This window comes from Ambystoma mexicanum, unplaced genomic scaffold (assembly GCF_040938575.1).
Source record: "Ambystoma mexicanum isolate Mex_15411 unplaced genomic scaffold, UKY_AmexF1_1 Mex_scaf57, whole genome shotgun sequence".
Classification (NCBI taxonomy): domain Eukaryota; kingdom Metazoa; phylum Chordata; class Amphibia; order Caudata; family Ambystomatidae; genus Ambystoma; species Ambystoma mexicanum.
In genome coordinates this window covers 705,009-727,571 of record NW_027182474.1, presented here as the reverse complement: position 1 = coordinate 727,571, position 22,563 = coordinate 705,009, and the positions used below count along the sequence as shown (strand labels likewise).

At 43.3% G+C, this 22,563-nt stretch overlaps 1 protein-coding gene across 1 annotated transcript in view; it reads left to right on the top strand.

Moving 5' to 3' along the window:
- Positions 1-22,563, top strand: part of LOC138562528 (extracellular calcium-sensing receptor-like) — a 108,052-nt gene that overhangs the window by 34,239 nt on the left and 51,250 nt on the right. Inside the window, exon 4 of the mRNA XM_069642774.1 lies at positions 7,964-8,806. Within this exon, the coding sequence (XP_069498875.1) occupies positions 7,964-8,806 (843 nt within the window). The remainder of the gene's footprint in view (positions 1-7,963; positions 8,807-22,563) is intronic.

The window sequence follows — 22,563 nt, the reverse complement described above, 5'->3', positions numbered from 1 at the left end:
TTAAGGCTATCAGACAGGAGAAACAACGCTATGAAAAAATCTGGACATCAGATCCATCTGAAACTAATAAGATAAACCTAAGTAATTTAGCTTTCCAGTACAAAAAAGAAATTATCGTTGCAAAACAAACCTCTTATAACCTTCGAATCTCTCAAGCGAAATCTAATACTAAAGAGCTCTTCTCAATCCTGAAAGAAATAGAAACTCCTGTCCAGCCGCCTGACTCATGCATCAAGGACAAAAACTGGTGCACAGATATTCAAAAAGCTCTTGCTATTAAAATTACCTCTCTGCAAACTAAAATTAGTAACAAAAAAGATTCCCTTCTCTCCACTTCCAAATTGAGTAAGACCAGCTCTACTCCTCAACCCACCTGGATGTCACCTCCTGTGCCCACTCCTCCCCCTTCAACCTCAGTAAAGTTTCTATTTGAAAAAGTTATTCTTGCACTCAAACCTTCGAACTGCCATGGGGATCTATGCCCTGCACAACTAATAAAAGATGCAGCTCGTGAACTCTCACCTTTTATCACTAAACTAATAAATGCTTCCTTTACAACTGGTACCATACCTAACAATCTGAAACAATCCTGGGTCCTCCCACTCCTTAAAAAACCTAATCTAGATCTTGCCATCCCTACCAACTACCGTCCCATCACTACAGTGCCATTTCTTCTCAAAATCCTCGATAAAATAGCATACCAACAAATTCAATAATACTTGGAACTTAACCACCTCCTGGGAGTCTGACAGTCAGGCTTCAGACCCCAGCACAGGACTGAGACTGCACTCATAGATCTTAAGGCACAGATAGATGAGCTGAGAGATGAGGGCAAGACAGCACTTCTGTTACTTCTCGATCTCTCAGCTGCATTTGATCTGGTCAACCACGAGATCCTTTGCACACACCTACAGTCGGCAGCTCATTTCTCCCAGGAGGCAACGGAATGGATCCAGTCCTTCCTCAATAACCGCATTATGCAAGTTTTTTCCCCTTCAGCAGCCGCTGACCCCATGCCCTTTACCTGTGGTGTGCCACAGGGTTCTTGCATCTCCCCTACCCTGTACAATATTTTTACAAAGCCCCTTTTTGATGATCTAGATGGCCTGGGTATCACCTACACTAATTATGCTGATGATGCCCAGATCCTCATCCCGCTGACGGGGGATTATGACAAGGATTTGGCCTTTGTAAATCGTGTGTACCTCATCATCCAGGCATGGATGGCCTCTCATGGTCTATGCCTGAATGATGACAAGACAGAACTCCTTATACTAGGCACCGTACCCAACCTCAATAAATTAGGTCAAAACTACTCCTCTTTTGTCATTGACAATAATATCATCACTGTAGCTAAGGAGGTCAAAACCATAGGATTCTATTTAGATTCAACGCTCACCTTCAAAAAACAAGTCAATGCCATGGCGTCCGCAACTTCTTATACATGTAAACTCATTAGGGCATCCAAACCATTTCTCTCACCAAACAACTGCATCACTCTAGCCAGCGCATTGATCCTATCCAAGTTGGATTATTACAACGCGCTCTACGTAGGCAGTAACAAATACATCACAAATAAAATTCAAAGCCTGCAAAACAGTGCCTTAAGGGCAGCCCTAAGCCTCCCGAGGAAAGCACACATCTCAGAGACTAGAAGGTCGTACAACTGGCTTTCTACAAAAGATAACATTTTCCTTAAATCAGTCTCTCTGACCCACAAATGCCTACACCAAACGGCCCCTCAATATTTGATAACGAGATTCACCAGACCGACTTCCTGGCGCCCATCTAGAAAGGCCAATTCAAAACCTCCTCCTTTTCCCAAGATTCAAACGCATGATGTGTGGAGGGAATAGCTTCCCTGTCAAAGCAGCACAATTTTGGAATTCCTTACCACCATCCCTTAGGGAAGACCTTCCCTACCCACAATTCAGATCCAATAGCATCCGCTGGATCAAGGAACACAATACCTAATGCTAGGACATCTAATCACTTCCACGGCCGTGCCTATTGTAAATTGTGTATAAATTGTATATTGTATTGTATAATTGTATATCCTCTCACCTCTATGCTTAGCTATATCCACAACCTTTAAACTATGTATATTCACCTATAATTTGTACTTTGACGTATTGGTCCAATTGTTTGATGCTCCCAACACTGTAACCCATTGGGATTAATCTCCCGCTGCTCTGTAACCTAAGCCGTACACTCCTCTTGCTGCTTGTGCTCTGCTACCCACGGGTTAGGTGCGCTTTACAAATAAAACAAACATACAAACAAACAAACAAACAAACAAACATCTCTGGATCCAGGGCAGGGAAATTTTGTCAAATAAAGAGGGAGTTGATTATCTGCTCTCCGCTCATGAGATAGATCTAATGATAATCTATGTTCATCAAAAAGTCTTGGCTTGAATGGTTTGGTCTAACTTGGCGACATCTGATAGTAATGAAAGAAAATCAGAATAGCTTCATTCAGTGCATTGAGTCCATTAAGTCGCGTCTCACCAGGTGCAGGGTTTATCCAAGTGAAAGACCCCTTGAGAAGCAATGTGAAGTATGAATAACCCGGAAAGAGACTGCGCCAGAGCTTTACAGAAAAGGTTTATTACTCAAAAATGCCCTTAAAAAAGATGACACGTGTTTCGGTCCTCCAAGGACCTTTTTCAAATCAGGGCTAATGGTCTGTCGTAGCACCATATAATCATAAAGCACATGAAAACACACCAAAATAATCACATTAATAATAATGTGCATGCATCAAAATTCAGGTGACAAGAAAAGGTTAATTGTGCATTCAAAGGTAAGGTACAAATACAAGAAACAAATATATCAAATAAAAACCAAAACAATAAAAATAAAAATAAAAATGAAAAACCAGAAAAAAATAGGACGGGAAAAGGGGGTAGAGAAGGGGTGATAATTAGAGAGAGGTAGATACAAAACACTTATTAGTTTAGATACGATATACTATGATTGAACATTTTTTAATTCATTTGTAAAGGTTCATGTCAAAAAATATAAAGTAGTTTACCTTGAAGTCATCTAAATGCCCCTGTCACATAATGTGAAAGTAAGACCTCCATATATTGAACAGTTTAAATCCCTGTAAGTGTGAGATAATATCATAATCAGACTACTGTCATACATGGTTTGTTACAGAGTTAAATAAATTGGACACGCACGTTTGCGTGCGCTAAATTACAAGTATTATCGAGTTTCAAGGTCAAATTAATGAAAGCGCACGTTCGCGTGCGCGAAATTACACGTATTGTACATTTACAAAGTCAAGTGAGTGAAAGCGCACGTTCGTGTGCGCGAAATTACACGTATTATTAAGTTTCCACGTCAAATAAGTGAAAGCGCACGTTCACGTGTGCGAGATTACACGTATTGCTAGGTTACTGAATAACAGAGTCAGATACATATAAAAGCGCACATTCGCGTGCGCGAAGTTACACGTATTACTGAGATCCAAAGGCAAGTGGATAAGAGCGCAAATTCGCGTGCGCAAAGATTACACGAAAAACTGAATGTGGCGGGCCGTGAAATGGCAGACGATCTCTTACCTGCTGTTTCCAATACAAGCGTCTGATCGTAAGTTGCTAAGAATCCCGAGGGGGCGCCATTAGACGTCCTCTCTGTGATTATATCTGTTGCTATGGTGAGTACTCTGGTCAGTCCTTCCTCCATGTCTAGTCACATGCTACACAGGCGGCCATAGTTAAAGGGAGTCTAGTTACATTAGGAAGTGTAGTAAAAAGCAGTAAATTAAATAGTGAAGATGGCCAGACACAGATCAGGTATCAATATGCGCATCAAAAGTACATAGGAATATAAAGGAAAATAAAGTAATCTATCTAGGGTAGGCATGTCGAGTAATGTTGTTCTACTTCTCATACTAGTAATGGAAAGGGACAGGTCCCTATTACATAATATTAGTGAGATGGTAAAATCACATTAAACACAGCATGATTATTAGTCAAGTTCTTATAAGAATGACACCATTTCATTGTCTGTGTTGAGGCCAAGTACTGTAGAATTAAATTTACAAATTATTTTCGCTTCTGTTTGTCTAAGTTACTTTTTCTCTGTTGCTTCCACGTCTTCCCAGCGACACTCTTCGGAGGCCAATGAACTGTATGTCCGCTTTGTTATCCATTTGGTGTTTCTCTTGCCAGTGACAAGCAAGAGGCAGTCTAGGATCTTGGCTTCCGATTTTAGCAAAATGTTCATGCACTCTTGTCCTGAGTTCTCTGATGGTGCTCCCAATGTAAACCAGATTACATACACAGATAATTGCGTAAACCACATATTTTGTCCTGCAGTTTATGGGTTGTTTGATTTTTAAAGTCTTATTGTTACTACTCAAGAAAGAGTCTGTTTTTGCATCTGCATATTTGCACATGGTTCAAGTCCCGCATTTCCTAAAACCATTGGTGGTTTTTAACCAATTGGATTTTTCTTCCGTTAAGTCTGGTAGTTTCGAAGGGCTTAGTTTATTCTTCAGTGACTGAGCTCTCTTGAAAATGATTCTCGGTTTATCGTCCACAAAATTGGAAATATGGTCATCCAATTTCAGAAGATGCCAATGTTTGGCCAGAATTTTTCTCACGTATTTATGATTGTTGCCATATTTGGTGATGAAACCAATGGTAGGTTGTTTCAAAGTCTTAGTAATACGTATATTTTCGTTGGGTTTCTCATGGCCCGCTGCACTCACTAATACGTGTAGTTTCACGCACGCGAACGTGCATTTTCACTCACTTGACTTTGCAACTCAATAATACGTGTAACTTTGCGCGAATGTGCGCTTTTATATGTATCTGACTCTGTTATTCAGTAATTTGTGTAATCTCTTATATTGAAAATCTCGGACTAAGTATGACTTCAGTCTGTAACTTACCTCAACGTATATGTTTCGTCTGGATTTTTGCAGCTTCTCGCGCATAGCAATACGTGTAAGCTTGCGCACGCGAACGTGCACTTTCACTTATTTGACTTGGAAACTTAATTCATAACTTTCACATTATGTGACAGGGGCATTTAGATGACTTCAAGGTAAACTACTTTATATTTTTTGACATGAACCTTTGCAAATGAATTCAAAAATGTTCAATCATAGTATATCGTATCTAAACTAATAAGTGTTTTGTATCTACCTCTCTCTAATTATCACCACTTTCTTTCTCTACCCCCTTTTCCCGTCCTATTTTTGTCTGGTTTTTCATTTTTATTTTTTATCGTATTGGTTTTTATTCGATATATTTTGTTTCATGTATTTGTACCTTCCCTTTGAATGCACAATTAACCTTTTCTTGTCACCTGAATTTTGATACATATACATGTTTATTAATGTGATTATCTTGGTGTGTTTTCATGTGCTTTGTGATGATATGGTGCTACAACAGACCATGAGCCCTGATTTGAAAAAGGTCCTTGGAGGACCGAAACACGTGTCATCTTTTTTAATGATAATCCATACCTGCTTCTTCTGTCTTGCGTGTCTTGCGTATCTTGCGTGTCAATCCAATCTTGGAGCAGTACTTTTTTCACCTTCTCAGGATTCGTTTTTAAAACCTCTACCGATAAATAAAGGCTACTCAACCATTGAGAGCATTTTGCTTTCCAGGCATCCAATAATCCATCCGATCTCCCCATGGGTCCCTGTCTTAGTATCTCGAACAAAGGTAGAGCACCATCCATGATAGATTTACAAAACAAAACCAGGGACTTCCAAAGGACGAGGGATTGGAGGGATTGGAGGGCTAATTCATACCTGATCATAGTCACTGGAATCCCTGCTGGCAGGCAGAGAACTCTGCACAAAATAATAGCTTGCAAAATATCCCAGGACACATTTAGGGCCGTTTCTGCTCCATAGGTCATAAAATGGATTTCTTAAGTTTATGGTTGACATATGCAGAGCTGTTGCCCTATGTTTCTTTGCCTCCTTTAATGGGGTAGGTGGAAGGCCCTTAGTAGAAGGCCAGGGGAAATGATAATGAAAAAGATTTCAGATGTTCAGTTCTTTTTGGCAGATGCTGTTTTTGATCAGCCAGTCATGGATGCGTGACATGTAGGCGGGTCATGATTACCTGATAGAAATGTATACTACTGCTGAGAATATATATTATCTACATGTTGTCTGCTTACATGGGGAAGGAAAAGTACAAAAGGAAATTGAGCTTTGCCAGAATGTTTTTATTGCTCTTGAAATGCAAGGGGCAGTATTGTTTTTTGAGGTTCTTCACAGTCAACATTACTTGAGTTTTCTTTTTTTCTGAAATGGGGCAAGGCTGCCAATGCCCATGTTGAGATTATTTAGCTGGAGCAAAGGTTCATGGATAACGGGGTTAAGCATTGCATTGCAACCGGTCAAGTGGCACAGCGAGTAGAGCGCTCGCTTTGACATCAGTGCAGAGCCTGCTAACGCAGGTTCGAATCCCGGCAGCGCCAAACTCAGCGTTTCATCCTTCCGAGGTCGATAAATGAGCACCACACACTGTGGGTAATAATAAGCAGCGCTCAGATACCTGAGGGTTCGTAGCGCTATATAAATGCCAAATTATTATTATTATTATTATTATACAGGCACTGCATGCATGTTCTTGTTGTCAAGGCCCATCGGCTGTTCTTATAACGGGGTTAAGCATTGCATACTGGCACTGCATGCATGCTGCTGTTGTCAAGGCCCATCGGCTGTTCCTATAACAGGGTTAAGCATTGCATACAGGCACTGCGTGCGTGCTGTTATTGTCAAGGCCCATCGGCTGTTCCTATAACAGGGTTAAGCATTGCATACAGGCACTGCATGCGTGTTCTTGTTGTCAAGGCCCATCGGCTGTTCCTATAACGGGGTTAAGCATTGCATACAGGCACTGCATGCGTGTTCTTGTTGTCAAGGCCCATCAGCTGTTCCTATAACGGGGTTAAGCATTGCATACAAGAACTGGAAGCATGCTGTAGTTGTCAAGGCCCATCAGCTGTTCCTATTTCACAAACAGGTTGGAAGATTCAGGCAATCTGGTTGCAATTAATTCTGATTGATGTTCATGTAAGAGGCTGGGCGTTTATTTGTATTCCTGGAGATCTTGGGTTGGCCATTTTCCCTGATTTTGACAATCAAAGAACTGTTTGCAAAAGGGCAATATTTTTTTTAGAATTTAAAATTCTGTACTGGGCATTTCAAAGCATCAGAGCTATGCCAGCATTTTTAGACAGTCTGGGGTTGTTTCAAGTTAAAAGGAGCTGTTGACGAGGGCAGGCACTTCTGGTGCTGTTCTCTTTAATGGTGATGGCAGGAAATGGAAATATTCGTTCAGAGGAGGTATTCAGGCTGAAAGTGTTTTCATAATGTCTTCATTACATATTGATCTGAAGTTTGATGTGGGAGTTCCACTCTGTTAACTAACGGTTTGGTTTGGTTTGGTCTGGTCTGGTTTGGTCTTGATTGCATCTTAATAGTCTTCCTCTGGAAGAAAGAGGCCAAGTCATCGGCAACCCCTGCGTAAGTTTCTGGATCAGTGTTTGATTCATTGGGTTTTACTTGTTCTCTGAATATATGGAAGACCTCAAATGAGTTGTTGGTAACTTTTGAGATATGGTTGTGGAGAAATAACTTAATTTTGTGGAGCATTTAATGTTATTATCTGTATCGATTGTTTTGCAGCAACAGTGTTACAGTATTCAAGCCTTTCTTTACATCGGATGAGCTCTAAATTGTAACATTTATCATCACCTTTTAAGTGGGGGCATTACGGACAAAGGAGGCCAGGATATTCAGTGTTCATGGTGCAATATCATGTAAATCCCATGGAATATAGCACCAGGAAAGTCAGTGTCAGATGGAAGTGAGATCATGTCGTTTGGATTGGTTTGGAAGCATCACCTTTGCTATCGAAAGATATCTGTGGATATTTGTTCTTCAAAACATTGATTTCTTTCCCTTTTTCTTACAGATAAGCCATTCTTCTGTACTCCCCACTCTAAGTGACAAGATGCAGTTCCCTTCCTTTCTCCGCACAGTGCCCAGCAACGCCTTCCAGAATATTGCTCTTGCAAGACTAACAAGTCACTTTGGCTGGACATGGGTGGGAATGATTATTGCTGATACCGAATCGGGTTTGCAGGGAGGGCAGGATATAAAAAGGCAAATTGAGAAAGAAGGTGGCTGTGTGGCATTTATGGAGAGAATTAGTCCTCATTATCCCCATCAGAAGGTCCTGCAATTGGTGGAATTTATCCGGAGACACACCGTGCAGGTGATTATTGTTCACAGTTCCGAGGTGGCTGTCAAGGCATTGCTAGAAGCCCTTTACAGGCTGAAGGTGGACGACAAGGTCTGGATATTCTCAGCTTCCTTTGCTATCACTCAAGGGCTCTTTTCTAATCAGTCCTGGAGAATTCTGAACGGGGCGCTGGGCCTCGCACCTTACACTGAGAGCATGCCAGGATTTGAAGAGTTTCTACAGAGGTTGCATCCGTCCACATCTTCTGATGATATCTTTGTACAATTCTACTGGGAGCAGGCCTTCAAATGTTCTTGGCCACGGACCAATGAGACTAAAACCACTGTCCACAAAGAACAGGTGGAGCAGATTGAGGTTTGCTCGGGAGAGGAAATGCCAGGAAACAAGGCCATGGCACTGTTTGAACTTGAGGATTTAAGTTACACATACCACAGTTATCTTGCTGTGTATGCTTTTGCCCAAGCAATAGACACTCTAATTGCCTGCATACCCGGCCATGGACCCTTCTCTAATGGAGCATGTGCCAACCTCAATGAACTCCATCAGTGGCAGGTAAGAGGAAAATGACTTCTATATTGTCAGACGAACATTATGAAGAACAAAACTTTGTATTTTTAAAAAAAATAAAAAATGAAAAGATGGAACGTAGCTATGTATGTAGACCCATGTTCAGTCATACAATATGCCATTCACTGAATAGTAAATGAGCTGCGAGATATCTTTATTGTTTCCGCTTTGATTTTATCTGTCATGTCATATGTGACTTCTCATGTGAGGTCATGGGAAGTGCATGGCCAATCTGAGTCATATCTCCATTGCTAAACTTAAATGTTGAATTGTAGTCATTATTTAATTTTGCATCATAGCTTTAAGGGATGACATTCTTTGCCATGCGAACCACTTACATACATGCCCTGAACAGAAAAGGGGATGTGCCACCCTAGGCAGCCATGTGGCCCTGGGTGCCCTCCTGTACTGGGCCCTAGCATCTGGATCCATTCTACGCTCTCTACATGCTGTCCAGCAGGATCATGTGAGGCCTCCATACCAAGTGCACTGCTCCATCACTCTCTCGCCCTCTCCTCTTCTCACCCTGCTATGTTATCTTACTGCATGTTTGTAAAGTGCTCCATCACCTAAGGGTATCCTGGCGCTTTAGTTTTGGGAGAGATAAGATAAAGACCCAGATTGGGGAAGAGAAGGTAAGCCAATACTTCCAACGGAATAAAAGTAGTGACCGATGCGCTGATATCTAGTTCTATTTAATCAGGGAAGAGGAAGGACTTCCGGAGAGTAGTGTGATCTTCCAACAATCTAAAAGATAAAGGGAGAGAGTTTCCAAAGGGTAGAATCCACCGCTGAAAAGGCCCTACCACCCACAGTTACTTTCCAGAACCTGGGCACAAAAAGAAGATGGAGTCTAGATGAACGAAGGTCGCTGGTGGGCCTATAGGGTGCAATCATCTCTTGAAGACACAAAGCACCCTGTCTTAAAAGGGCTTTGTAACTCAAGCATAAAGCTATAAAGGTGATTCTACTCTCCTCCAGCAGCCAGAGGAGTTTATGGAGCACCATGGAGACATGCGTATACTTAGGTAGCCCAGTCACTAGCCGAGCTGCAAAATGTTATGGATTTAAAGCCTGTTCAAATTATATTTCTGCTAAAACAAAAAGGTGACATTACAATAATCTATAATCCCTAATCCTGACTGAGCAACCACAGGTCCCTGAAAAGCTTGGGGAATGTAGTGAATAATCTTTTTTAGTTTAAAATGGCCTGCACTACACATGGGGCTAATTTGCAAGTCAGGAGACAGAGAGGCCAAGATTTTTATACCCAGGTTATTTACAGAATCAACCATAGCAGGTAGCACCCCAAGAGAGGGAGGCCAAACTTCAGCAGACCGGACCAAATGGGCTGCAAGAGATCCAACCACCAAGACCTGTTCTTGTCCCCATTACACTTCAGCCAATTCTTGTTCATCCAATGTCCTACAGGCAACCCCTCAAGTGCAAGGCGGCCTCCTAGGGATTCTGATCAACTCAAGGGCTCAATTGGGTGTTGTCTGCATACAAATAGAAATACTACCCATGATAATGAATAAGACTGGCTAAAGGGCGAACCTAAACATTAAAAAGGAACCGAGAGATTGCCGAGCCGTGAAGGACCCCACAAGTAAGAGCGGTCGGAGTGGACCTAAACGGAGGAAAAGAAAGTGTCTGCAAAGGATACAGAAGGAAGGAGATAAACCAACATAGCACATTGCCAGAAACTTGTACCTCACCAAGACTACGACAGAGGATGGAGTGGTTGATGGTGTCAAAAGCTGGGGACAAGTCCAGCAGAATAATAAAAAAAAGACCGAACCTCCATTCAACATCTGGGTGAGGTCATTGATGACCAACACTAATACTGATTCAGTGCCCTTAGATGGTCAAATGCCCGACTGAAAGGGATCCAAGATTGAAGCATCCTCTACAACATGTCTTAATTGAGGCATAGCTATGTCCGCCAACACTTTCATAAGAAACATGAGAAGTAAAATCTGTTGAAAATAAGATGGGAGTGCCGGTTCCAAGGTGGCAATTTTTACAAGAGGAGATACCAGGGCTTACTGAGGGGATTGAATCCTGATTCAGGGAATGGTTCAGAGCATTGGTAAACTAAGCCAAAAAGGTGACATTGCAATAATCTATAATCCCCAATACCGACGAAGCAACCACAGGTCCCTGAAGAGCTTGGGGAATGTAGTGAATAATCTGCAGCCCATGTGTATTTTATTTTTAAATCTACCACTCTCACCTGCAATAGGTGCCCCCTCAACATCCCCACCCCAGCCCCCTTCCATGTTTCCACCTTCCCTCCACCCCACCCACCCGAGATTTGATGGGCCTGAGAAGGCCTAAACATCTCCCATGGGGACCTAGTCCCCTTGCACATGTGTTACTTGTGATCTGCCTGCTTAGGGATGAGTATCTGTTGGCCCTTGCTTCTGTGACCCCCCTTCTCTTTGATTGGAAGTTGCTATACATTGTAATTTTGTCCAAGCACTTTCTGCACCATTTCCCTGTTGACCTCGGCACGGGCTTGCTCGTTTTTTTGCCAACCCATCCGACGCCCAGTAAATGGGCCAACAGTCCCTTTATGACATTCTTCCAGGGCAGCATCTGCCTGTGCAGCCCTCAGCTAAGAGCCTGAGGCAAAGGGCAGCTCCTGAAGATGCAGCACCAGTCCATCTTTGCCCATGTTCGCCAGAGAAGACTGCTGCAGCAGTGACTGATAATGTAAATGTGGTCTGTGCAGGGAGTACAGCCATTACTGTACTCCAGTAAAACCTCACTACTGTTATTACCTATTTGAACATAGATAATTTCTGCCAGTCCGTCATATCTCCCATTTAGCCGATTTGAAGTGAGCCATATCTTGCATCTAGACCATTTGTGTTGGTGAGACATATCTCACATTTAGCCCATTTATGTTAGGAGGAACATCTCACATTTAGCCCATTTGTGTTAGTGAGCCTTCTCGCACTGATAGACCATTTTTGTTAGTGAGCCATGTCTTGCATTTAACCCTTTTGTGTTAGTGAGCCATATCACAGACCTAGACCATTTGTGTTAGTGAACCACGTCTTGCATTTAACCCTTCTGTGTTGGTGAGACATATCTCGCATTTAGCCCATTAGTCTTAGTGAGCCATATCTCGCATCTAGACTATTTGTGTTAGTTCGCCATATCTCGCATTTAACCCTTCTTTATTGGTGAGACATATCTCGCATTTAGCCCATTAGTCTTAGTGAGCCATATCTCACATTTAGACCATTTGTGTTGGTGAGACATATCTCACATTTAGCCCTTTTGTGTTAGTGAGCCATATCCCGCATCTAGACTATGTGTGTTAGCGAGTGATATCTTGCATTTAACCCTTCTCTGTTGGTGAGACATATCTTGCATCTAGCCCATTTGAGTTAAACAATCATTTAGACCATCTGTGTTAGTGAGTCATATCTCCCATTTATCCCATTTGTTTTTAGCGAGCCATATCTCGTGTGGATGGGCCGTGGGAGACAGGGAACACATCACCCTTGTAGGAACCTGCAGTGGTAATTGCTGCACACCAGAATGTACGACAGGGGAAGGGATATGGGCCACATTTAGTCAGAACATCAGGGGAAGGAAAGGTATTTCCACTAACTAACCATACTAAAAACTCACCCTTCTGCATACACCTTCTCAAAACTCTGAACTAAAAACAACCATACCTCTACAGCTCAAAAAACTGCATGCACATCACAAAACCAATGAAAACACACATACTCTCGCCCAACACCACATGGCTGAAACCAACCGAATAACACACCTACGCTCAGTGAACAGTTTCACTGAACTACATCTGCCAACAGTACATCAGAGAGCTCTTGTGCTCTTTTTGCCTGCTCAGTCCCACTAACCTACATGCCTCCCTCCTTGCTTTACAGATCCGCCAGAGCATCAAGAGACCACACAGGTGGCAAGAGTGTGCAGTATAAAAACCTTTATGGTAATATAACATAACACAGTCAATACAAAATGAACACTGCCAAGGGTATACTCAAGAAAGGTATTTACGGGTGGGCTTACCATAAGATGCCACCTCACCCCTAGGTGAGGGCTCCAGCCAACCAGACAAGCAAACTGAATGTTATCAGGGCAGACCTCAGAATGGACGTGCTGGTGCAGGATATAACCTCACACCTCTAAAATAACAAACTAGGTAAAAATGAATACAAATGACTTACAACATAAAACAGATGGGCCTCTAATCACCTTAACCCAAAATGGGCCCATCAAACAATGCAGCACTCTGTAGACTATTGCAATGCCAGCAAAGTGTTCGTCAACAACAAAATCTATAAAGAAGGCAACACGATAAGAACTCTCCACTCCATGTCTCCATGAAAAATAGTGAAATGGTCTAACTGCACATCTATGCATTAGTAAGCTTGGTGTAACCTCATCTATATGCACCAGTAAGCTTGGTTTAAACTATTCTGTGGATTTTCCTTTAGCATATTTATTTATTTATACATATATATCACTGAAAAAACTTTGTTAAAGGGACTTTACGGTTAAGTTGCAGTTACGCTCACCTGATATCCACAAGGACGCCACCCAGCCGGATTACTCGCTGGTATACTTGTCAGTGGTGCCCAGATGTGGTCTGTGGGGAAGGTTCTGCCTGTAAACACAGGAGGACTGTGTTCAAGACTGGCCGACCGGGGTAACTAGCCTCCCTCCTCCCCCCGTATGATTTCAGCCCCTCTGGGGCCCTCTCCTCACCTTGTGGTAGAGTTAGGCGTGCTCTCCGTCCTGCCTTCTTTGCAGCGGTGCGTTGTCTTTCGCAGGCGTGTGCGGTCCAGTTACTTCACTGACGCCGTCCCATTTGATATCGTTCAGGTAGGTCTTATTGCTGTTCTTTAGTATTGTTGCTATCCTGCATGGCTTTCTTTGTTTAATAATGTCTCTTTTTCTCCCTTAGGTATGCAGAGCTTCAGCACGACAAACTGGCTTGGTTGAGCCTCGCTGGTAAATGATGGCGCATTAAGAGCGCTATGATTCAGTAAGTAAGCGCTATGCGCAGCGCTGCGATGTCTTGCCTTTGCTAACTGGATGGCTCCATGTTGACTGACAAACACAATAAAGTAGTTCCCAAGCACATGGTTTTCATGGTGTATGAGCCTGGTGCCATAGGTGCCAGGACTAGCCCCAGGAGGGCTTTTGAAGAGGATGCCAGGCTCTACAGGCCCGAGTCCTGACTCCACCTGGCCAATGGGTTTGCCAGAGGGTGCTTTGGGCAAGGGTCATGACAGTTGCACTAATAAAAACCTATACAATTCAGCGAAAAAGCATTGTTAAAGGGACCTTACGGTTACAAGTAAAACCGAAAACCCCAAGAAAATTCACCAGTTATGGTAAGCTTAGCAACTATAACTCGCGCCACCACCATGCACTGCTAACAATAACACCCAGGACATCAAAGATGACATCATAAATGTAATTGATGACATCACTGATGACACACCTGATGACGTCAATAATTTTCCAATGTGTCCTTCATTGCAAACTGCATTAACATTCTGGTAACACATGCTAAACTATAATGATGTCGGAATGCTTCAAGTGAACCATATTCTCACAAAACAGAAGGAAGCCCACCCACTTCATTTCTTGAAATCCATACCATGAAACTTCAAATTCATTGAATCCAATATTTTCAGAAGATCCACAATGGATCCAAGAGTCTCCAAGAGACTCCCAGAAGCCATACACTCTGCTTCCTGAAAGACATAGCCATAGCCATCTTCAGTACACTCACCAAACAAAACTCCTACCCACTCTTCCTGAACATCACATGCAGAAAACCTGATTGGCTTATTTCTCCGATGTCTGCGGACATCCATGACTATTCTCGGTCTCTGCAGTCCCCTTTCCATGCCAGGAATCCTCATAAGACCTGGTTGCGACATGTGCCATCCACGGACTATCGCGGTGTCCGCAGACAAAACGGCCAATTGAAGAGGGTGGGGAGGTTTACACTCAGTTCAAAAAATGTATTCAACAACTGTGGCTCTTTAAAGAGACCTCTTTTTCAAAGCATTTTTTTACATTGAAAAGTAAAATGTCATTCCCAACATAACTCAAATGTACACCATTGCTCTTAAAACTATTTACACCATCCAACTTGATATTTTGATTCTGAAAAGAGGCGATCCCTGAAGCACATACACCTTTTATTCACAAGCTTCCTCGCTTTTTCCATGTCTGTACTCAATGCATTTAGACATCTCCATATTTGCCTTGGATTAATTGCAGAAACAATTATCTGCACAGTTGGAAACTGTTCCATTAGGCTTTTCAAGAAATCCTTAACGGCAATCTGCAATGATACAGCAGTCACATGGCCCAAACTGGTCCCTCCGCAATGCACAATAATAACATCTGGCCATTGAAATTGAACCATACTCTGACAAAAAGATAATAAACTCACCCAGTTGACGGCAGAAACTGTATAACACCAAACATCCACTCCCTGCAATCCAATAGTAGCACAGCTGCCTCAAGATGAAGTATAACCTTTCAATGAATTCATGCAACAATCTCCCACCAACCATACATTCATCTTCTTTCTAGCAATAGCCACAGTCATCTTCCCTGTACACAGCAAACAAAACACCTACTGCACTCCCTACCGACAAACAACAACCAGAAAACCTCATTGGCTAATCCCCACAGTTCTCTTTCCATGCCAGGTATCCTTAAAAGACCCATATGTGGCACGTGCCATCCATGGACACCGTAGCACGTGGCCCTTCTACCCTTTCCATTTTCTTGTTTATAACACTCCCTCATTGGCTGCTTTCAGCCACACATCCATCCACCAATCACATCCAAAACCTGTACACCTAATCCTGTCATCTCAATTCAACACTTCAGATGTGCACTTCAACTCTGAGAGTTTATATCAACTATTAATCACAGTATCTGCATCAGAAACTACTGCAAACTATCCAAGATGTTTATTTCCAGATTCAACAACATCTGCATCTAATAATACATAGTATGCTTATATTTTTTAAAGTACTTTCTTCAACTCTTTTACACATATTTATATATAGAGGATTCCTGCTATTTACACTATAATAAGCTTCTCAATAACCACACTCTCTTTTTTAACTACTCCAGCAAACGCTGTGCATTGCAGCATTCAGCACCTGCTCACATCAAGCAGTAAATACTTACAATGCTGCTTGTTTAAAAATGTTTCTTTTTAGGAGCACTTTGATGGAAGTTAAAAAAATCCATATGTGCATAAGTTGCTTTCCCTACAAATATCACTATTGCAGTTCTGGATTTCAAAAAAAGCTATAGAAAATATTTGGTTCCACTATATATGCTTTGTTATGAGAAAGGTTTTAGACTCTTCATGTGAGCCAATGCATCACATGGTCATTGTATCTGACCTTTGATCTTAAAATGTACTACCTCAAATGTGTTCAGGATCATATTGTTGTAACCTTAGACCTGTTTGTCCTAACTGTGGTGGCATCTTAAAGTTAATGACATGCTCCCCATAATCCATTAGTATAATAGAGAGGTTATGACATTTGACCTTTGACGTCTGTAAGGAAGGCATGTATCAAACAGTGAAGACAAACAAAGGTGATCACAGTTCAAGGGTGTTTATTAAACTTCAAATGGGTTGTTTGAATGCCTATCTAATCCTAAATCTAAGGATGGGAGCAAGCTACGACCATCCAATAATAATTATGCATTCCTAGTGGAGTCTCTGTCAAAATAAAAGGGCCTATACTTATAAACCTCTTGCCAATCGTTACTTCTAATAACAAATGGGTGTGTTAAAATAGTGTATGCAAAAGAAATGTGTTCGAGAAATAATATTTCAGGATAGTTGAGCAGTTGGCTTCCCTTCCCCACGTTTTCAGCACAGAACAAGGCAGCACGTTTGAGCTTCACACACACTCTGGCTTCTTGGCCACAAGGAAACAGTTCAAATCACAGGTATCAGCACCTTCTGCCAAAGTCTATCTCCCAATGACAGTCTCTTTTGCAGAGGGCCTGACATAGCAAACAAACGCCAAAGTTAATTTCTTATGAGGATTCTCACATCACAGGTTTGCAATTGGTCTCCCTCGTTTGGGCTTTGACCACGGATCTTCCCTGTTCTGGCTCAGACCCCTTTTAGCACAATGTTCACAATTGTTCTCAATCATTCAGGCTCAGTCCACAGACTTCTCTCTTTCGGTCTCCGACCCCTTTGTATAAAAAAACAAAGTCTTTCGATTGTACACTGGGTTTTGCTTAAACCATTGCAGGACCACTTTGATTCATTCCATTTCTCATTCTTTGTGTTGTACTTTCACTTCTGCCACTTCTTGGTTGAATACCTCACAGAGACCTTCGATTGAGCACACTCGCAGTGCCGGACCACTATGTCACAAATATTGTATCTTCTTTGCTACAGTTTAAACATCCATCAGCCATTAAGCTTTCCTCTTGTCTTTCATCACACGCGTTACCTGTCTCTATCTTTCTGTTGTTTATACAATGTTGCCGCTTGCAACCTTGACTTCAACACAGACCGGTCTTGCTTCGGTCTTCCCAACTCACCAGCTTTGTTGATGTTTCTTTGATCTTGGAGCCAAGGAAGAGTACCACAGCAGCTGCTGCTTCTCCCGAGCCGGTCGGTTAGTCATGCAGGAGGGCCCCGGTTATATCCGACACACAAAGAAGGACTCTTCAGTCTGGTTTTCTGGACTCACACTTTTCAATCCCAAGATTAAGGGTATCTCCCACCTTGTGAACCCTTCTTGGTTTGCCATCTTTCTTCCCTCGTTCAGCTGCCATCTTGAAACTGATGTTCCTTCATATGCTTTGCCTCACTCAGAATGGTATCCCTACATATTATCCCTACCAATGATATTGCCATGTATATGGTCGTCTGGAACGCCATAGGCAATATTTTTTGGGGGCTTGTGGGGGTGTCCCCAGCAGATTTAAAAATAATGCAGGGCTGTCCCCCGCAGGGTCAATGCCTCAATATCGTCGCAAAAATATGGCAATATTTTTGTATTGCAATATTTTTGCAGGGATATTAACACATGGAACCCTCAGAATGTACTCTCATTCTCTGCCTTTCATCCGTGTGGGGAAGCTTAATGGAAGTCAGGTGTGAATGGTTACCAGTAATTGCAGGACTTTCCCTGGCCATAGTAGTGGGACATGTCAGGTACACTGCTCGGGTGTGAGTCTATTTTCTCCCCGAACAGGCTGTCTGTGTGAAAGTGTTTGTGCAGGGAAAGGGTGCCGCGGGGGTAGAGTTCCCATATATCCCACCTGGTAGGATGGGGTATAGTTGTTGCAGGGAGAGGGATACCATGTCTCGCCATCAGGTGTCCCACTCCCATTCCCGAAGACCCCTCACCCAGGTGATCCTCCTGCAATGGTCCACCCCTAGGAACTGGATGTCAAAAGCGATGGCCAAGTCCTGGCCACCTGGACGACAGAACCCTGAGGACTAGCAGGTCAGACACCTTTTCTTTCTCACACCTCACAATAATAAACTGCACTCTGGCACCTAAGGGGAACACAAGAACAGCAAAGGTGAGCCGAGGGAATAAACAGAGGCAATAGTAACTACCCCCATAGACTTACCTGGTTACCGCTGGGGGTACTATTTCTCTTCACTGGTCGGCGCAGTCTCCATTGCATCCTCACCGTACCTTGGCCCCTAAGGGGAACAAAAGGACAACAAGGTGAGACAAAGGGACAAACAAGGGGAACTCTTCTCACCGCAATAGACTTACCTCATTTTACCACCGGAGGCATTATTCCCCAAACTTCTTATTTTCTCTCCACACCTGAATAAGGGAGCAAGCAACAGGTTACATTCTGGCCTTATTTTTATTGAACTGTGTAGGATAAGCCAAATCCTTACCTGAACTTCGTCAGCTACCACGAGGAACTCTTCGCTGGGGTCAAGCTGCAAACTGCAGCTTGACCCCAGACAAGGAATCAGGAATCAAGGAATCAATTGACCCCAGACAAGGAATCAAGGAATCAGACAAGAGGAAAGTCAGACATGTGAACTCTTACGAACTACATACTTTTCTGAGTCAATATTGTTCTGGAACTCACCGATTCCTTCGAGCCAGTGAAGCAACTGGTTATCAACACGCCCCTGCGCTTAATGCAGGATGGAGAGCTCATTTTTTCAAACCATCAGGTGAGACTGTAAGAGGGGACATCAAAGGTGATCTGTCGGGAGAACAGCGGGGGTGGGGGGATTTACGCTCAAATCCACGGGTAGTTAATTCCCTTTCTCCATTTGCAGAAGAATATTCCTACGGGCCAAGCAAACGAAGCTAGGTGGGCCAGTCAAGTCCGTCATCTCGGCCCTACGCGTCACATTGGTGGAGACCGCAGCTGTCCAGTTCAGATCGACGCATCTGTGGTAGCCAGGTGAGCGTAACAGAACACGAAGCCTACCCACAAATTCCCCAACCGGGCGTTATGGATACCTCAGAGACTGACAAATTGGCCCAATTACTAGGGGAACTGAGGGCAGAAGTGCATTCCACCCGTCAAGAAACCAATGCTCTTAGGAGAGAACAGATTTTGTCAAAGGAGCAAACTGATGACTTTGCTAGGCAACTATTGCAAAGCCAGGCTGGACAAGCACCCCTACCTGGTTCCGGGGGAAATCCAGCTCCTGTGTTATCGAGTAACCCTGTGCAAATAAACCTACCAGGAAATATTCCATTAGCTCCACTCGAACGCTTTGCGGAGATCCCAAAAGGTTTGTCGTGTTTATGAACCAATGCCGCTTGCACTTTTTATGCAGACCTGCAGCCTTCCCAAACGATCAAGCCAAGGTAGCCTTTGTATTGTCATATCTCAGCGGCAGTGGAGCTGATTGGTCAATTCCACCAGTTACTCAGGATGACCCAATTCTTCGGGATTTTCAAGGCTTTCAAACTAGCATGGAAAGACTATTTGCCCGGCACTCCCAAGGACAGGCCCTGGATAACAAACTTTTGTCCCTACGACAGGGTAACCAGGACCTTCTATCCTACATCGCGACCTTTAATAGGTTAATAGTGGAAACTGGATGGCCTGAGGTAAAACGAATCAAGTTATTTCATCGAGGGCTTCAAGGAGAACTCAAGGATGTCTTGGCTCAAGTCATGAACCCACCTCAAGACTGCGCTGAATATGTAGACTTAGTGGTCTAGTTAGATCACAGACTTCAGAACAGAAATGCTGATCGAGCCAAGTTTGAGAATCGGGTGTTGGTCAAAACCCACGCTAACCCCAAAGGAGCAGATGCTTCAGAACCCATGCAAATCAGAGGGTTTAAAGGACCCTTAACCCAGATGGAAAGAGAAAGGAGATGGCAAATGCAATTGTGTCTTTATTGTGGAACTTCTAGGCATTTTCTACGGGATTGCCCTGTAAAACCACCCAAGAAGGTGGTAGGAGCTGCTGATAAAAGCCATATGGAGTCAGACTTGGGAAACGACCACACCCGACAAGCGTAGAGGTCTGCTTGCCGAGCTTGAAGAAGTATACTCAGACCTCGCATTTCATGATACCAATGGTCCTCGGAGATCCAGGGCAGCCATCGCGTATGCACGCAGTAAGGGCATACATTGATAGCGGGGCCCTAGGAAACTATGTGGACTATGAATTGGCTTCCAGGATGAATCTACCTCTCTGCCGAAAAACCACCTCAGATGTCATCACCACAGTCGATGGAACTGAAATTGCCTCTGGGCCTGTAACTCATTCCACCGCAGAGATGACACTATTGGGTCAGGATGGGCATCGAGAGACTATTGTGTTTGATCTAATCAAAGCCCCACAGTTCCAAGTAATACTGGGGATACCTTGGTTGGAAACAAATAATCCTTGTATTGATTGGCGAGAGAAGAGAATAACCTTCCTGGATTGTGCACAAACCTGTTACCCAAAGAAAAATCAGAACGCGCCCTGGCCACAGTAACCACAGCAGTCATGCAACTATCTCCAGAATACCAAGAATTCCAGGATGTCTTCCAAAAGGAACCGACAAACACCTCACCTCCTCACAGATCGTACGATTGTCAAATCAATCTCATCCCCGGTGCACAACCCCCTTGTAACAGGATATATGCCCTTACAGAACCTAAGAACCTTCACCTACGACAATACTTAGACCAGTACCTTGCCAATGGCTTTATTCGCCCATCCAAGTCCCCTGCATCTTCAGCTTTGTTCTTCGTGCCCAAAAAGGAAGGTGGCCTCAGAACGTGCATAGACTACCTCACATTGAACCAGATAACTGTTAAGAACCGATACCCACTGCCTCTGATCCCTGAACTACTAGACCAAGTGAAGGACGCTTGTATATACACTAAATTAGATCTCCGGGGGGCATTTCATCTGGTACGTGTAAAAGAGGGTGACAATTGGAAGACTGCTTTCCGCACTAAGTATGGGTTATTCGAATACCAGGTGATGCCTTTCGGGTTGTGCAATGCACCAGCAGCCTTCCAATACTTCATGAACGATGTCCTTCGTGAACTCATTGACGTTTGTGTTGTGTATATCGATAATATTCTAGTATACTCCTCTTCAGAATCTGACCATGTGAAGCACGTCCGAGCAGTCCTTGAGAAATTGTGCCAGCACAAACTATATGCAAAACTAGAAAAATGCGTTTTTCATGCCACAGAAGTTGAATTCCTTGGGTTTATCTTGACCCCAAAGGGAGTCCGAATGGACTCACGAAAGGTGGACGCAGTCCTTAAGTGGCTATCACCAAGTTCAGTTAAAGGAGTACAAAGCATGCTCGGCTTTGCCAATTTCTACCGCAGATTCATCCGAGATTTTTCACATGTCGTACATCCCATCACAGCACTCTTGCGAAAAAATAAACGCTTTATATGGACTGAAGAAGCTGAAAAAGCCTTCCAAGAGCTGAAAGCGAAATTCATGTCTGCACCTGTGTTAAAGCACCCGCGCCCTGAACTTCCATACATAGTGGAAACTGATGCATCCAGTCTAGCCATGGGAGCTGTCCTGTCTCAAAAGGACCCTGAAACTGGCCAGCTTCACCCAGTAGCATTTTGGTCCAGAAAGTTCTCCGCACCCGAGTTAAACTATGCGGTTACCGACAAGGAGTTATTAGCCATTAAATCCGCCTTCAAGGCTTGGCGGCACTATCTTCTCGGTGCCAGGCATACCATTACTGTGATCACCGATCAACGGAACTTACAGTATTTAAAAACAGCCAAGGCCCAATCGTCATATCAACTCCGATGGGCATTGTTCTTTGCCGAGTTCGATTTCGTGATAACCTATCGACCACGTTGTAAGAATGGTAAAGCAGACGCCTTATCCCGAATAGGGATGGGAGAGGCAGAAGTGAACCCAGAACCAGTACCTATAATTTCCGAACAAAGGCTTCTTGGCATGACTACTCTACAGACACTAGAGGACATTCAGGTAAAGATCCAGCAACTCTTTGATCCTACAGCCCTGCAGGACTGGGTAAAGAAAGGCCCGGACTACTCTGTCACCAATGATCTGCCTTATGACCAAGGGCGACTATTTCTGCCACACAAGGAACTACAAGAGCTAGCAATTTCCTGTTATCATGATACCCTAATGGAGGGGCACCCAGGTATTGCAAAAACTGAAGCTAAAATTAAAAGACAATTCTGGTGGCCCACCTGGCGAAAGGATATTAAATCATTTGTGATGTTTGT